The sequence below is a fragment of the Oncorhynchus kisutch genome, unplaced genomic scaffold (assembly GCF_002021735.2).
Source record: "Oncorhynchus kisutch isolate 150728-3 unplaced genomic scaffold, Okis_V2 scaffold2478, whole genome shotgun sequence".
Lineage (NCBI taxonomy): Eukaryota > Metazoa > Chordata > Actinopteri > Salmoniformes > Salmonidae > Oncorhynchus > Oncorhynchus kisutch.
The window spans coordinates 15852-29449 of record NW_022264423.1 but is presented as its reverse complement, the minus strand read 5'-3'; the positions used below and the strand labels follow the sequence as shown (position 1 = coordinate 29449).

Sequence of the window (13598 nt, the reverse complement as noted above, 5' to 3'; positions counted from 1 at the left end):
CTTAGAACCAGGAGGCCTATCACTCAGGAACGAGGTCTGTTTACCACTCAGAACCGTTATCCCTCAGAACTCTAGCACCTTAGAACAGCTACAGCTTAGTTACAGGAGGCCCAGCGCATGGTAAAAAAAACAAGGTCCATTATGATACAGAACCGTTACAACATGTGGGCCCAGGTCAAAGGTCGGGCTCTGTAAAGAGAATCAGGTGGCGGTTTGGGGAAACAACCACTCATTGTCTCTCCGTGTCTGTTCTTCAGGCCTTGTGAAGAAGGACCCTAAACTCCCAGACACCATTGTGATGCCTCCTCCCTCACAGAGAGCGGGGACTCTGTGTTCAACAAGGAGGGAGGAAAAGGACAAGGTGTGTGTGTGTGTGTGAGAAAACTTTTTAGTTGATCTTCTTGTCCTATCTCTCTTAATGTGTGTGTGTGTGTTTACAGTTGTTAGCACACTCCTGAAGAGCAGTAGTCCTGAAGATCTGCAGACAGCAAACAGACTGATCAAGAACACATCAAAGAAGTGAGACCGTGGTGTGTGTGCATGTTGGTGTGTGTGTGCATGTTGGTGTGTGCGTCTGTCTGTGTGTGTGTTGTACCTGTTGGTGATGGTTGACTGCTGTATTCTTGTCTGTAGGAGCAGCAGAAAGCAGAGCTTGTATCTAGACGTGTCTCTACCCTGGAGGAGGTCGCTAGCAGAACCAGACCGCTGAGAGAGTTACTACAGCAACACGGTCTCACTGGGCCTCCACACACCACACTGACCACCTGAAGGTATGGGGCTGTTTCTCTGTGTGTGTCTACTAAACAGATACCGTGTGTTGTGTGTGTGTGTGTGTGTGTGTGTGTACACTAAACAGATACCTGTGTGTGTGTGTGTGTGGTGTGTGTGTGTGGTGTGTGTGTGTGTGTGTGTGTGTGTGTGTGTGTGTGTGTGTGTACACTAAACAGATACGTGTGTGTGTGTGTGTGTGTGTGTGTACACTAAACAGATACTGTGTGTGTGTGTGTGTAACTAAACAGATACCGTGTGGGTGTGTGTGCTGTGTGTGTGTGTACACAAACAGATACCGTGTGTGTGTGTACACTAAACAGATAGTGTGTGTGTGTGTGCTGTACACAGATGGTACTAACACATGTATCCTGTGTATCCTGTCCTTCCTGTAGTCCTCTACGAGAGCTGTGATAGGCTCAGACCCAACCTTTTCCGATGGCCAGTGACACTGTCGACGATGACGAAGCTTTAGGTAATTTACGTTTATTATTTAGTCTCTATGTATCCAGATCTATGTTGATCATTTAGTGTCTATGTATCCGTATCTACGTTGATCAGTTAGTCTCTAAGTATCCAGATCTACGTTGATCATTTAGTGGTCTATGTATCCATATCTACGTGATCATTTAGTCTTTATGTATCCCATATCTACGTTGGTCATTTAGTCTCTATGTATCAGATCTACGTGGTCATTTAGTCTCTATGTATCCAGATCTACTGTTGGTCATTTAGTCTCTATGTATCCAGATCTGCGTTGGTCCATTTAGTCTCTATGTATCCATATCTACATTGGTCATTTAGTCTCTATGTATCCAGATCTACATTGGTCATTTAGTCTCTATGTATCCAGATTGTCTATGTATCCAGATCTACGTTGGTCATTTAGTCTCTAAGTATCCAGATCATCGTTGGTCATTTAGTCTCTATGTATCCAGATCTACGTTGATCATTTAGTGTCTATGTATCCATATCTACGTTGGTCATTTAGTCTATGTATCCAGATCTACGTTGGTCATTTAGTCTCTATGTATCCAGATCATCGTTGGTCATTTAGTCTCTATGTATCCAGATCTACATTGGTTATTTAGTCTCTATGTATCCAGATTGTCTATGTATCCAGATCTACGTGGTCATTTAGTCTCTATGTATCCAGATCTACGTTGGTCATTTAGTCTATGTATCCAGATCGTACGTGATCATTTAGTCTCTATGTATCCAGATCTACGTTGGTCATTTAAGTCTCTATGTATCCATATCTACGTTGGTCATTTAGTCTCTATGTATCCAGATCATCGTTGGTCATTTAGTCTCTATGTATCCAGATCTACATTGGTTATTTAGTCTCTATGTATCCAGATCTACATGGTTATTTAGTCTCTATGTATCCAGATTGTCTATGTATCCAGATCTACGTTGGTCATTTAGTCCTCTATGTATCCAGATCTACGTTGGTCATTTAGTCTCTATGTATCCAGATCTACGTTGATCATTTAGTCTCTATGTATCCAGATCTACGTTGATCATTTAGTCTCTATGTATCCAGATCTACGTTGATCATTTAGTCTCTATGTATCCAGATCTACGTTGGTCATTTAGTCTCTATGTATCCAGATCTACGTTGATCATTTACTCTCTATGTATCCAGATCTACGTGATCATTTACTCTCTATGTATCCAGATCTACGTTGACATTACTCTCTATGTATCCAGATCTACGTTGATCATTTACTCTCTATGTATCCAGATCTACGTTGATCATTTACTCTCTATGTATCCAGATCTACGTTGATCATTTACTCTCTATGTATCCAGATCTACGTTGATCATTTAGTCTCTATGTATCCAGATCTACGTTGATCATTTAGTCTCTATGTATCCAGATCTACGTTGATCATTTAGTCTCTATGTATCCAGATCTACGTTGGTAATTTAGTCTCTATGTATCCAGATCTACGTTGATCATTTAGTCTCTATGTATCCAGATCTACGTTATCATTTAGTCTCTATGTATCCGGATCTACGTTGATCATTTAGTCTCTATGTATCCAGATCTACGTTGGTCATTTAGTCTCTATGTATCCAGATCTACGTTGGTCATTTAGTCTCTATGTATCCAGATCTACATTGATCATTTAGTCTCTATGTATCCCATATCTACATTGGTCATTTAGTCTCTATGTATCCAGATCTACGTTGGTCATTTAGTCTCTATGTATCCAGATCTACGTTGATCATTTAGTCTCTATGTATCCAGATCTACGTTGCTCATTTAGTCTCTATGTATCCAGATCTACGTTGGTCATTTAGTCTCTATGTATCCAGATCTACGTTGATCATTTAGTCTCTATGTATCAGTCTTCTGGTACAGCCAGTCTTCTGGCTGTACCAGGTAGAGAACCAGGCTCTGGGGGGTGGGCCAGTCTTTTGGCTGTAGCGGGTAGAGAGAAACCAGGCTCTGGGGGGAGTTCAGTCTTCTGGCTGTAGCAGGTAGAGAGGAACCAGGCTCTGGGGGTGGCCAGTCTTCTGGCTGTACCAGGTAGAGAGGAACAGGCTCTGGGGGGTGGCCAGTCTTCTGGCTGTACCAGGTAGAGAGAAACCAGGCTCTGGGGGGTGGCCAGTATTCTGGCTGTACCGGGTAGAGAGGAACCAGGCTCTGGGGGGGTTGCCATTCTTCTGGCTGTACCAGGTAGAGAGGAACCAGGCTCTGGGGGGTGGCCAGTCTTCTGGCTGTACCGGGTAGAGAGGAACCAGGCTCTGGGGGGTGGCCAGTCTTCTGGCTGTACCGGGTAGAGAGGAACAGGCTCTGGGGGGTGGCCAGTCTTCTGGCTGTACCAGGTAGAGAGGAACCAGGCTCTGGGGGTGGCCAGTCTTCTGGCTGTACCAGGTAGAGAGGAACCAGGCTCTGGGGGGTGGCCAGTCTTCTGGCTGTAGCGGGTAGAGAGGAACCAGGCTCTGGGGGGGAGGCCAGTCTTCTGGCTGTACCAGGTAGAGAGGAACCAGGCTCTGGGGGGTGGCCAGTCTTCTGGGTATTCGAACCCAGCAACCTTTCAGTTACTGACCCAATGCTCTAACTGATAGCTAGGTTATTGACCCAATGCTCTAACTGCTAGCTAGGCTACCTGCTGGTTACTGACCCAATGCTCTAACTGATAGCTAGGCTACTGACCCAATGCTCTAACTGATAGCTAGGCTACCTGCTGGTTACTGACCCAATGCTCTAACTGATAGCTAGGTTACCTGCTGGTTACTGACCCAATGCCTACCTGCTAGCTAGGCTACCTGCTGGTTACTGACCCAATGCTCTAACTGATAGCTAGGCTACCTGCTGGTTACTGACCCAATGCTCTAACTGATAGCTAGGTTACCTACTGGTTACTGACCCAATGCTCTAACTGATAGCTAGGCTACCTGCTGGTTACTGAACCCAATGCTCTAACCGCTAGCTAGGCTACCTGCTGGTTACTGACCCAATGCTCTAACTGATAGCTAGGCTACTGACCCAATGCTCTAACTGATAGCTAGGCTACTGACCCAATGCTCTAACTGATAGCTAGGCTACTGACCAATGCTCTACCTGCTAGCTAGGCTACCTGCTGGTTACTGACCCAATGCTCTAACTGATAGCTAGGTTACCTGCTGGTTACTGACCCAATGCTCTACCTGCTAGCTAGGCTACCTGCTGGTTACTGACCCCAATGCTCTAACTGATAGCTAGGCTACCTGCTGGTTACTGTACGACCAATGCTCCTAACTGATAGCTAGGCTACCTGCTGGTTACTGACCCAATGCTCTAACTGATAGCTAGGTTACCTGCTGGTTACTGACCCAATGCTCTAACTGATAGCTAGGCTACCTGCTGGTTACTGACCCAATGCTCTAACTGATAGCTAGGCTACCTGCTGGTTACTGACCCAATGCTCTAACTGATAGCTAGGCTACCTGCTGGTTACTGACCCAATGCTCTACCTGCTAGCTAGGCTACCTGCTGGTTACTGACCCAATGCTCTACCTGCTAGCTAGGCTACCTGCTGGTTACTGACCCAATGCTCTAACTGATAGCTAGGCTACTGACCCAATGCTCTAACTGATAGCTAGGCTACTGACCCAATGCTCTACCTGCTAGCTAGGCTACCTGCTGGTTACTGACCCAATGCTCTAACTGCTAGCTAGGCTACTGACCCAATGCTCTAACTGATAGCTAGGCTACTGACCCAATGCTCTACCTGCTAGCTAGGCTACCTGCTGGTTACTGACCCAATGCTCTAACTGATAGCTAGGCTACTGACCCAATGCTCTACCTGCTAGCTAGGCTACCTGCTGGTTACTGACCCAATGCTCTAACTGCTAGCTAGGCTACCTGCTGGTTACTGACCCAATGCTCTAACTGATAGCTAGGCTACCTGCTGGTTACTGACCCAATGCTCTAACTGATAGCTAGGCTACTGACCCAATGCTCTACCTGCTAGCTAGGCTACCTGCTGGTTACTGACCTAATGCTCTACCTGCTAGCTAGGCTACCTGCTGGTTACTGACCCAATGCTCTAACTGATAGCTAGGCTACTGACCCAATGCTCTAACTGATAGCTAGGCTACCTGCTGGTTACTGACCCAATGCTCTAACTGATAGCTAGGCTACTGACCCAATGCTCTAACTGATAGCTAGGCTACCTGCTGGTTACTGACCCAATGCTCTAACTGATAGCTAGGCTACCTGCTGGTTACTGACCCAATGCTCTAACTGCTAGCTAGGCTACCTGCTGGTTACTGACCCAATGCTCTAACTGCTAGCTAGGCTACCTGCTGGTTACTGACCCAATGCTCTAACTGCTAGCTAGGTTACCTGCTGGTTACTGACCCAATGCTCTAACTGATAGCTAGGCTACTGACCCAATGCTCTAACTGATAGCTAGGCTACTGACCCAATGCTCTAACTGATAGCTAGGTTACTGACCCAATGCTCTAACTGCTAGCTAGGTTACCTGCTGGTTACTGACCCAATGCTCTAACTGCTAGCTAGGTTACCTGCTGGTTACTGACCCAATGCTCTAACTGATAGCTAGGCTACTGACCCAATGCTCTACCTGCTAGCTAGGTTACCTGCTGGTTACTGACCCAATGCTCTAACTGATAGCTAGGCTACCTGCTGGTTACTGACCCAATGCTCTAACTGATAGCTAGGCTACTGACCCAATGCTCTAACTGATAGCTAGGCTACTGACCCAATGCTCTAACTGATAGCTAGGCTACCTGCTGGTTACTGACCCAATGCTCTAACTGATAGCTAGGCTACTGACCCAATGCTCTAACTGATAGCTAGGCTACCTGCTGGTTACTGACCCAATGCTCTAACTGATAGCTAGGCTACTGACCCAATGCTCTAACTGATAGCTAGGCTACCTGCTGGTTACTGACCCAATGCTCTAACTGATAGCTAGGCTACTGACCCAATGCTCTAACTGATAGCTAGGCTACCTGCTGGTTACTGACCCAATGCTCTAACTGATAGCTAGGCTACTGACCCAATGCTCTAACTGATAGCTAGGCTACCTGCTGGTTACTGACCCAATGCTCTAAACTGATAGCTAGGCTACTGACCCAATGCTCTAACTGATAGCTAGGCTACCTGCTGGTTACTGACCCAATGCTCTAACTGATAGCTAGGCTACTGACCCAATGCTCTACCTGCTAGCTAGGCTACCTGCTGGTTACTGACCCAATGCTCTACCTGCTAGCTAGGCTACCTGCTGGTTACTGACCCAATGCTCTAACTGATAGCTAGGCTACCTGCTGGTTACTGACCCAATGCTCTACCTGATAGCTAGGCTACCTGCTGGTTACTGACCCAATGCTCTACCTGATAGCTAGGCTACTGACCCAATGCTCTAACTGATAGCTAGGCTACTGACCCAATGCTCTAACTGATAGCTAGGCTACCTGCTGGTTACTGACCCAATGCTCTAACTGATAGCTAGGCTACTGACCCAATGCTCTAACTGATAGCTAGGCTACCTGCTGGTTACTGACCCAATGCTCTAACTGATAGCTAGGCTACTGACCCAATGCTCTAACTGATAGCTAGGCTACCTGCTGGTTACTGACCCAATGCTCTAACTGATAGCTAGGTTACCTGCTGGTTACTGACCCAATGCTCTAACTGATAGCTAGGCTACTGACCCAATGCTCTAACTGATAGCTAGGCTACTGACCCAATGCTCTAACTGATAGCTAGGCTACCTGATGCCCTATTTATTGTATTTTATGTTCTGTTCATTCTTGTCTTCCATGTTGTGTTCCTTCCATTCCAGCTCAGATCCTGAGGGCCAATGATGAGCTGACCCTGGTGGTCAACATGTATAAAGACATGATGGGGGGGAGAGAGAGCAACAGGATGAGAGGAGGAGGTGGTGGAGAGCGCTCCATAAACAACGGTACATCTGTCTAGCTCCACTCTACACCACTCATACATTGTCTACTAACAGGGTGTACAGGTCTACTAACAGGGTGTGTTGTCTTGTGTTTGTTCCTCCCCCCTCCAAGGTTTTCAATTTGGCAGAGAACCTTGTGTGTGTTGTAGTGGTGTTTCAGTCTGAATGTCTCTGTGTTGTCATGTCAGGGGAGTGTTGTCTCTATCCCTAGGACAGAGTACCTACCTGTGTGTTCTAGTGTTGTCTCTATCCCTAGGACAGAGTACCTACCTGTGTGTTCTAGTGTTGTCTCTATCCCTAGGACAGAGTACCTACCTGTGTGTTCTAGTGTTCTGTGTTCTAGTGTTCTGTGTTCTAGTGTTGACTCTATCCCTAGGACAGAGTACCTACCTGTGTGTTCTAGTGTTCTGTGTTCTGTTCTAGTGTTGTCTCTGTCCCTAGGACAGAATACCTACCTGTGTGTTCTAGTGTTCTGTGTGTTCTGTGTTCTAGTGTTGACTCTATCCCTAGGACAGAGTACCTACCTGTGTGTTCTAGTGTTCTGTGTTCTAGTGTTGACTCTATCACTAGGACAGAGTACCTACCTGTGTGTTCTAGTGTTCTGTGTTCTAGTGTTGACTCTATCCCTAGGACAGAGTACCTACCTGTGTGTTCTAGTGTTCTGTGTTCTAGTGTTCTGTGTTCTGTTCTAGTGTTGTCTCTATCCCTAGGACAGAGAACCTACCTGTGTGTTCTAGTGTTCTGTGTTCTGTTCTAGTGTTGTCTCTGTCCCTAGGACAGAATACCTACCTGTGTGTTCTAGTGTTCTGTGTTCTGTTCTAGTGTTGTCTCTATCCCTACGACAGAGTATCTACCTGTGTGTTCTAGTGTTCTGTGTTCTAGTGTTCTGTGTTCTGTTCTAGTGTTGTCTCTATCCCTACGACAGAGTACCTACCTGTGTGTTCTAGTGTTCTGTTCTAGTGTGACATCATAGAGGACGTGTTGTTTCAGTGTGAATCTCAGTGGTTGTATTTTCATATAGTCTCCATCCCCAGGTCCCAGCAGCCCCAGAGAGATAAAGTGTTACCATCTAATAGACCTGTCAGCCCTGGACTCTCCACAGACACATAGACCACCTTCTAAAGACATGTCTTCCTCCGTCTCACCTCCCCACCACGTCTCCTCCTTCCTGTCCTCCTCCTCTACCCCCCAGCCTCGGCTTGGCACCCCTCCTCCCTCCTCTCCTCTCTCCCGTCAACGGCTCAACAGTACTCCCCTATCTCTAATCGATCTGGACGTGACAGGTTCGTACAGGTTCTGTTTCTTTAGAACGTCCCTCCCCCTCTCCTTTTGATGTGGATGTTTCTGCTGTGATGTCATCATGATCCAGATGTGTTGTGAAACAGTATTCACTTCCTGTATCTGGACTGTAGTGGTGTTTGTGTTGACGTGTGTTGGTGATGAGGTTCTGTGTCTAATGTTAACAGGGATACGTGTGTTCTTTATTCAGAGCTGGATAAACCGGCATCGTCTCAAAGCCAGAGCAGCACGTACTACCATGAACTACTCCAGGTACCAGTTACCTCTGGATGCGCCCTAAATGGCTCCCTATTCCCTACATAGTGCACTACTTTTGACTAGAATGGCTCACTATTCCCTACATAGTGCACTACTTTTGACCGGAATAGCACCCTATTCCCTATATAGTGCACTACTTGACCAGAATGGCACCCTATTCCCTACATAGTGCACTACTTTTGACTAGAATGGCACCCTATTCCCTACATAGTGCACTACTTTTGACCGGAATAGCACCCTATTCCCTATATAGTGCACTACTTTTGACCGGAATAGCACCCTATTCCCTATATAGTGCACTACTTTTGACCGGAATAGCACCCTATTCCCTATATAGTGCACTACTTTTGACCAGAATGGCACCTTATTCCCTACATAGTGCACTACTTTTGACCAGAATGGCACCCTATTCCCTACATAGTACACTACTTTTGACCAGAATGGCACCCTATTCCCTACATAGTGCACTACTTTTGACCAGAATGGCACCCTATTCCCTACATAGTACACTACTTTTGACCAGAATGGTTCCCTATTCCCTACATAGTGCACTACTTTTGACCAAAATGGAACCCTATTCCCTACATAGTGCACTACTTTTGACCATGGCCCAAGGGGTTCACAACAACACCAGATCATATTTACACTGATTTGTTCCTCTTCAACACAGATGCCTGTTTCTCCTTATTTCAGATGAGACTAGGAGAGGAGAACACAGGGAGAGACCATTCCCTGACCACGTGGGGGTGTGGAGGGAGAGACCACCCACTGGTGGCCCGGGGTTGCGGCAGTGGCTCGTCAAATGGAGCTGACTGGTGAGGGATGGATGGATGGATGGATTGAGAAAGAGAGCGAGAGACATAGTTACCGTGACGATTCAATCTTTTCTTCTTCCTGTCAGGGCGTGCCTTCAGAATCGTCCAATTGTGATGTCAGGATCACCATCAAACTCACAGAGTCAGCCAATGACAGAGTCAGGATCTCCAGTGAAATCAGAGAGTTTCAATCTCCCAGAATCCTTAGCAGAGATCCACGTCCCACTGGAATCCATTAAACCAAGTAAGGTTTTGTCCTAAAATGGCACACTATTCCCTATAGAGTGCACTGTTTTTAACCAGGGCTAACTGATAAAAGGGAAACATTTGGAACATAGCCCTAGTTTTTGTCCTTTTCTTAAGATCTTTTAAACGCAGTAATACACAGAATAGGTGTGTGTCCCAAATTGCATCCTAATTCCTTTATAGTGCACTTCTCTTGACCAGAGCCTATGGGTGCACTATATAAGGAGCCATTTTGGATGCACACTAGGAGTTAGTGGTGTCACTACAGTTGTCTGTAGTCATTCATGTTAATGGATACCTCTGGTCTTTTCTATTTCAAGTCATCTGTTCTCTGTTGGCACGTCTGAGGTGTTCATTTCCTGAATGTCTCCGATAGGTCGATTGGAGCCAATCACAGTGTACGACCAGAATGGCGTCCATGTTTCCCTCCATTTTGCCAAAGACCCGCCCCCGGGACACCCTAACGTTGCTGTGGTTATCGTCTCCACGGTGAACACCTCCGCACTTCCTGTTAAAGACATCCTGTTTCAGGCTGCTGTTCCCAAGGTAACAGACAAACGCCCAAATATGGACAAGACATTTTTAAACTCCTACATTTTCTAACTTTAAACAATCTCTCTCCTTGTCTAATGAATCCTTTGTTTCCATCAATGACTGGTTGACTGATTGAATGACTGACTGTCAGAGTTCCCACGGGTCCTTAAATTTGAGGGAATTGGGCCTGGAAAGTCCTTGCTTGAGGGAATTGGGCCTGGAAAGTCCTTGAATTTGAGGGAATTGGGCCTGGAAAGTCCTTGAATTTGAGGGAATTGGGCCTGGAAAGTCCTTGAATTTTAGGGAATTGGGCCTGGAAAGTCCTTGCTTGAGGGAATTGGGCCTGGAAAGTCCTTGAATTTGAGGGAATTGGGCCTGGAAAGTCCTTGAATTTGAGGGAATTGGGCCTGGAAAGTCCTTGAATTTTAGGGAATTGGGCCTGGAAAGTCCTTGCTTGAGGGAATTGGGCCTGGAAAGTCCTTGAATTTGAGGGAATTGGGCCTGGAAAGTCCTTGAATTTGATGTTTAATTAAGAAGGTGTGGGAACCCTGGACTGATTGATTTGATGGACTGATTGATTCATTGATTGAGTCATTGATCTTACTGAATGACTGTCTGGTTGACTGAATGACTGGCTGACTGAATCACTGGCTAGCCGACTGATCTCCCTGTCTGTCCTCCAGACTATGACAGTGAAGCTCCAGCCGTCTTCAGGGAATGACCTCCCCTCCTACAACCCTCTGCTGCCCCCTGCTGCCCTCTCACAGATACTGCTCCTCTCCAACCCACACAGGGTGAGTCTACTGCTCAACCTGACACACTGGAAACACATTGTTTTGTTACCGTCAGACCTGTGACTTGGCCGGCATTCATTCATAAGGCTCATCATCAACAAGTGAACTTCATTGTCAACAATGTGGCTTTTAAAGGCAGTCTTGGTCTATCTCAAGAGTTTATTAACTGTTAATGTCAAGTGCCGTGGCTTGTTGACAATGTGCCTTTGATGGAATGGTGGTGATTTGTGTGTTATCTCCCTCCAGCGTTAGGTGTGTTTTATTAGAATAGTGATGGTTTGTGTGTTATCTCCCGCCAGCGTCTGTTATCTCCCTCTAGCGTCAGTGTGTTTGATGGAATGGTGATGGTTTGTGTGTTATCTCCCTCCCAGCGTCAGGTGTGTTTGATTAGAATGGTGATGGTTTGTGTGTTATCTCCCTCCAGGGTTAGGTGTGTTTGATTAGAATGGTGATGGTTTGTGTGTTATCTCCCTCCAGCGTAAGGTACGTCTGCGCTACAAGCTGACCCTGGTCCACGGTGATGGAGAGCAGAGCCTCAGTGAGATGGGAGAGGTGGAGGACTTCCCTGACTGGGTCACCTGGATGGGCCTCTGATCTGAGAGAACCCTGCATGGAATTCTAGAACCTGACAGAGAGACATTCTAGAACCTGAGAGAGAGAGACATTCTAGAACCTGACAGAGAAATATTGTGGTACCTGATAGAGAAAGGTTCTGCAGCATAATGTGGAACCCTCTGCGATTGCTGCCTTGACCGCCATGATGTCATGTAGTTGGTCATGTGATGCGTGTGTATTTACTTTTGATATGCGGTCATCCTTGGAGGTTCTTAAAAACTGATATTTATTTAGTATTTGAAGTAGGCTCTGGGAGACCAGTCTAGTGTTAGGTGTGGGTGTGTCCATTTGTGTGTTCTTGTGTTTGTCTGATTGACCCGGCTTTGTCAACTCGGTGCCAAATGACCCACCTGGGTTATGTTTCTCCACCATTTTCTACCGAACTAGACCAGGTGAACCAGGTGCCTCTTCTACTGACCTGTTGTTCACCTGGCTCCTGTGTGAGCTGCTTGTTGTGTTTTTGTTCATCGTCTGATTGATTGATGCCTCAGATACGACACTCTGAAATCTGTGATCAATAAAACATAGAATGCTGTTCTTATCTGGAAGTCTTCTGTGGTCATTCAGGATTAGAACCTGTAACCTTCTGGTCCCTATCCCAGTGCCTAGTCCACAAGATTAGAACCTGTAACCTTCTGATCCCTATACCAGTTCCTAGTCCACAAGATTAGAACCTGTAACCTTCGGCTCCCTATCCCAGTTCCTAGTCCACAAGATTAGAACCTGTAACCTTCTGATCCCTATCCCAGTTCCTAGTCCACAAGATTAGAACCTGTAACCTTCTGGTCCCTATCCCAGTTCCTAGTCCACAAGATTAGAACCTGTAACCTTCTGGTCCCTATCCCAGTGCCTAGTCCACAAGATTAGAACCTGTAACCTTCTGGTCCCTATCCCAGTGCCTAGTCCACACGATTAGAACCTGTAACCTTCTGGTCCCTATCCCAGTGCCTAGTCTACAAGATTAGAACCTGTAACCTTCTGGTCCCTATCCCAGTGCCTAGTCCATAAGATTAGAACCTGCAACCTTCTGGTCCCTATACCAGTGCCTAGTCCACAAGATTAGAACCTGCAACCTTCTGGTCCCTATCCCAGTGCCTAGTCCACAAGATGAGAACCTGTAACCTGGTCCCTATCCCAGTTCCTAGTCCACAAGATTAGAACCTGTAACCTTCTGGTCCCTATCCCAGTTCCTAGTCCACAAGATTAGAACCTGTAACCTGGTCCCTATCCCAGTTCCTAGTCCATAAGGTTAGAACCTGCAACCATCTGGTCCCTATCCCAGTGCCTAGTCCACAACATTAGAACCTGCAACCTTCTGGTCCCTATCCCAGTGCCTAGTCTACAAGATTAGAACCTGTAACCTTCTGGTCCCTATCCCAGTGCCTAGTCTACAAGATTAGAACCTGTAACCTTCTGGTCCCTATCTCAGTTCCTAGTCCACAAGATTAGAACCTGCAACCTTCTGGTCTCTATCCCAGTGCCTAGTCCACAAGATTAGAACCTGCAACCTTCTGGTCCCTATCCCAGTTCCTAGTCTACAAGATTAGAACCTGTAACCTTCTGGTCCCTATCCCAGTTCCTAGTCCACAAGATTAGAACCTGTAACCTTCTGGTCCCTATCCCAGTTCCTAGTCCACAAGATTAGAACCTGTAACCTGGTCCCTATCCCAGTTCCTAGTCCACAAGATTAGAACCTGCAACCTTCTGGTCTCTATCCCAGTGCCTAGTCCACAAGATTAGAACCTGCAACCTTCTGGTCCCTATCCCAGTTCCTAGTCCACAAGATTAGAACCTGTAACCTTCTGGTCCCTATCCCAGTTCCTAGTCCACAAGATTAGAAC

General features: G+C 46.5%; 1 protein-coding gene across 1 annotated transcript; it reads left to right on the top strand.

The window, feature by feature from the left end:
• Positions 1 to 1153: 1153 nt before the first annotated feature.
• Positions 1154 to 12298, top strand: LOC109887246 (ADP-ribosylation factor-binding protein GGA1). The gene is made up of 9 exons (XM_031819713.1): positions 1154 to 1243; positions 7077 to 7199; positions 8231 to 8479; positions 8686 to 8747; positions 9447 to 9568; positions 9655 to 9812; positions 10191 to 10360; positions 11032 to 11142; positions 11620 to 12298. Exons 1-9 carry the CDS (start codon positions 1207 to 1209, stop codon positions 11734 to 11736), a joined length of 1149 nt encoding a protein of 382 aa, XP_031675573.1. The 5' UTR covers positions 1154 to 1206; the 3' UTR covers positions 11737 to 12298.
• Positions 12299 to 13598: the final 1300 nt, after the last annotated feature.